This window comes from Acanthisitta chloris, unplaced genomic scaffold (assembly GCF_000695815.1).
Source record: "Acanthisitta chloris isolate BGI_N310 unplaced genomic scaffold, ASM69581v1 scaffold25206, whole genome shotgun sequence".
In the NCBI taxonomy this organism is placed as follows: Eukaryota; Metazoa; Chordata; class Aves; order Passeriformes; family Acanthisittidae; genus Acanthisitta; species Acanthisitta chloris.
Window position 1 is genome coordinate 1 of NW_008676841.1, and position 3,819 is coordinate 3,819.

Below are 3,819 nucleotides of genomic sequence, written 5' to 3' on the forward strand. Positions count from 1 at the left end.
AGGGGGGCTGGGTGGGCTCTGCTGCACAAAGCCAGCGCTGAGCAAGAGCCTCTGCAGCACAGGGAAGGAGCAGCTAAGGGCAGGGAGGAGCACCTCGAGCCCCCCAGGACTTGGGGGACACACACAGGGATTTGGGAGGGGGTCAGGGGGTGATGCACAACACTCACGTGGTTATTCCAGCATCAGGGATGAGCGGGAATGGGGATTCTCCTGATCAGGCTCTGCGGCTCAGCCACCTTCTAGGGAGGGTTACAAAGTGGGGACCCCTCTAAGAGACCCCCCAGACCAGGCAGGAGCCACACACCCAACTCCAGAGGGATTTTCCGCGGTGTTCCAAGGGAAGAAACAGCCCCACCGTGGCAAATCATAAAAAACCTCCCCCCACAACCCTTCACCACTCATTCCTTCCCCAATTTCCAAGGATTTGGGGGCTCTTTGATTTTAATTGGGTTCAAACACAGCAACCTGACAGGAAGGGATGGGGGGTCACTCCTCCCTGGGCTGGGGGATTGAGCTTACCTGGCATTCCCAAGGGAGCTGAGCCCCAGGGCTGTGGCTGAGGGGAGCAGAGGTGGCACAAGGGGTTGGTGTCACCTCCCCTTCCACAGCCCCACACGACACATTCCATGGGATCAGGAAGGGGCAGAAGGGATGGGAGAAGCAGCAGATTCCCTTCTCAGGGTGGATTTTGGGATGCAGCCCCTCCAGGAACCCTCCTGTGTACCAAGGGGCACTGGGAATGGCACAGGGAGCAGCCTGGCACCAGGATCCTGCGTGGAGCAGGCAGGAATCACACTGAGCTGGGATTTCTCTCACTCCTCCCTGAGGGAAGGGGGTTTTCCCCTCTTCCCACCCTCCTCCTGCTCCCGCTGGGGTTGGGATCAAGAGGTGAGAGGTGTCCAGCAGCTGATCAACACCAATCCCAATCTGGAATCCCTTCAGGGACACCCCAGCACTGTGGGTGACACTGGAAACACAGAGCAGGTGCTTTCCTCGTGCTGGTTCCAACCTCCCCTGTGGAGCAGGAGGGAGTGGCAGGGCCAGGGACAGTCTGTGAGGGAGGGACACACAGGGGTGACCACCACGAGGGTCCCACCTTGACCTGCTGCAGGCCTGGAAGCAAGTTAGTAGCTGGTTCTGTCAGGGAACACCTGGATTTGGGAGGGGGAAGGTGGCATTAGTCTGTCAGGGGGGCCAGGCCGTGGGTCCCCAGGCAGGTGGTGGCCTCGTGCTTCTCTTCAATCCAAGGAGAACGTGGGGACAGGGAAGGGAAACCCAAAGGAGAGGAGGAGATTCCACATGTGCCTCCTCAGAGCAGAGCCCTGGGCTGGGCTCCAAACCCTAAGTCCAGGGTGGGATAAGAGCAGCTCCAGTTCTACTTTTGGCTGTTGTAAGCTTTGTGCCTCTGGTTCATGGGGTTCTCCGGGGACTTCATCCACTCCTTCTTGAGTTGCTGCTTGAGCTGGGACAGTCGCATGTTGGGGTTCTCCTGCCTCAGGCGAGGCAGGTGCAGCTCCTCGAAGGCAGTGAACGCGGCTCGAACGCGGCGCTCGGGGTGTCTGTCCGCGTCGTTGGCAACGCTGCGGGGGCAAGGGGGGCACAGCTTGGCACCAGGCACACAGCCCGGGGCAGCTGCAGGGTCAGCTCACAGCACAGAAACCCACCAGGTCCTGGGCTGCATCGAAGGAGGATGGCAGAGGGTGGAAGGGAGGGATTCTGCCTCTCTGTTCTGCTCTCCTGCCCTTCTGCTCTGCTCTTTTTCCCCTCCATTCTGCTCTTCTCCCATTCCACTCTGCTCTTCTTCCATTCCAGTCTGCTCTCCTTCCCCTCTGCTCTTCTCCCTCCACTCTGCTCTCCTTCCCTTCTACTCTGCTCTCCTTTCCCTCCACTCTGCTCTTCTCCCATTCCACTCTGCTCTCCTTCCCTTCCACTCTGATCTTCTCCTATTCCATTCTGCTCTCCTTCCCCTCTACTCTGCTCTCCTTCCCTTCCATTCTGCTCTTCTTCTGTTCCATTCTGTTCTCCCTCCCTCCCACTCTGATCTTCTCCTATTCCATTCTGCTCTCCTTCCCTTCTGCTCTATTCTTCTTCCCCTCTGGTCTTCTCCCCGTTCACTCTGCTCTCCTTCCCTTCCACTCTGCTCTTCTCCTATTCCATTCTGCTCTTCTTCCCTTCCACTCTGCTCTTCTCCCATTCCATTCTGCTCTCCTTTCACTCTGCTCTTCTCCCTCCATTCTGCTTTTCTCCCATTCCACTCTGCTCTCCTTTCCCTCTGCTCTTTCTCCCATTCCACTTTGCTCTTCTCCCTCCACTCTGCTCTCCTTCCCTTCCACTCTGCTCTCCTTCCCTTCCACTCTATTTTCCCCCTCCACTCTGCTCTCCTTCCCCTCTACTCTGGTCTTCTCCACTGTTCTCCTCCCCTTCAACTGTCTTTTCTCCCTCCACTCTCCTCTCCTCCCCTTCCACTATGCTCTTCTCCCTCTACTCTACTCTCTTCCCCCCCCACTCTGCTCTGCTGAGGTCCCACCTGGAGTGCTGCACACAGTTCTGGTGTCCCCAACATCAAAAGGACATGGAACTGTTGGGAGCCACTCCAGAGGAGGCCACAAAGTTAAGAGGACTGGAGCATCTCCCCTGGAGGGATTTGTGGCTGGTCTGCCTGGAGAAGAGAAGGTTTTGTGGAGATCTCAGGAGCTGAAGGGGCTCCAGGGAAGCTTCAGAGGGACTTGGTTAGGAATTGCAGCAACAGGACAAAGGGGAATGGGGATAAATTGATAGAGGGAAAGTTAAATTAGATATTAGAATTTTCTCCCTGGGAGGGTGGTGAGACACTGGCACACACCTGAGCACAGCAATGGCATCTTCAATCGTCCTGGCCTCCACTGACCCTTCCTCCAGCACTCTCCTGTTGATGTTCTCTTCCAAGGGGACTTCCAGGTGAGTCTTCTCCTTCTCCACTGCACAGGGAAAGGGAAAAAAGGGATACTCATCAAATCCAGCCTGTGTAACCCCATCCAGGAGAAGGTTTCCAGCCAGAGTCCAGGCCCAGCCCTGAAGAGCTGTGGCTCTGCAGCTCTGCTCCAGCTCGAGGTGCCAGGAAGGTTCTCCTTCCCACATTTCTATCCCCAGCATGGGGATAGAATCATGGAATTATCCAGGTTGGAAAAGACCTTTGAGATCATTGAGTCCAACTGTCAACCAGCACCACCACGTTCACCACCAAACCATGTCCCCAAGTGCCACATCCATGTGGTCTTGAACACTTCCAGGGGTGGTAACTCCACCACTTCCTGGGAAACCTTTTCCAATGCTTTTTTTTCCAATGCTTTACAGCCTGGGAATAGCTGCTGCAGCTCCTGCTTCCCAAGCACCTTGTGGTTCAGAAAAACCCAGCACCTTGTGGTGCAGCAGCAGTGGGTGAAAAAGGAACATCCTCATCCCACTCCCATCCCCTACAGCTATCAGGGCCTTTCCATGGCATTCCCAAACCTGTATCTGTGTTCTCCTTCTGCTGTTGGTCTTTCCTGATTGTCTCCTCGATCTGGGCCCTGGTGACCTTCCCTGGAGTGACCTGTTTGGGTGACTTCCCCTTCAGCTTGGAGTCCTCCTCCTCCAGCAGCCGCTGCAGCTCCTTCTTGCGCTCCAGCTGCTCCAGGCGCCGCTTCTCCCGCTCCTCCTGCAAGGGACAGAGGAGCAGGTCACCCTCCAGCTTCCAGGGATCAAACCATCCCTTCCAGGAGCAGGGAATGCTGCTGGAACAGGGACAGGCAGCTCCATCCTGCAGCACACACAGCACTGACCTCACCATCTCACATTGGC

The 3,819-nt window shown here is 56.5% G+C and overlaps 1 protein-coding gene across 1 annotated transcript; it reads right to left on the reverse strand.

Moving 5' to 3' along the window:
- Positions 1-1,375: 1,375 nt before the first annotated feature.
- On the reverse strand, positions 1,376-3,676 carry CCDC124 (coiled-coil domain containing 124; the record flags this gene model as incomplete). The annotated part of the gene is made up of 3 exons (XM_009076296.1): positions 1,376-1,580; positions 2,843-2,957; positions 3,490-3,676. Coding segments are annotated over 3 exons (507 nt in total), but the record flags the coding sequence as incomplete, so codon positions are not given.
- Positions 3,677-3,819: the final 143 nt, after the last annotated feature.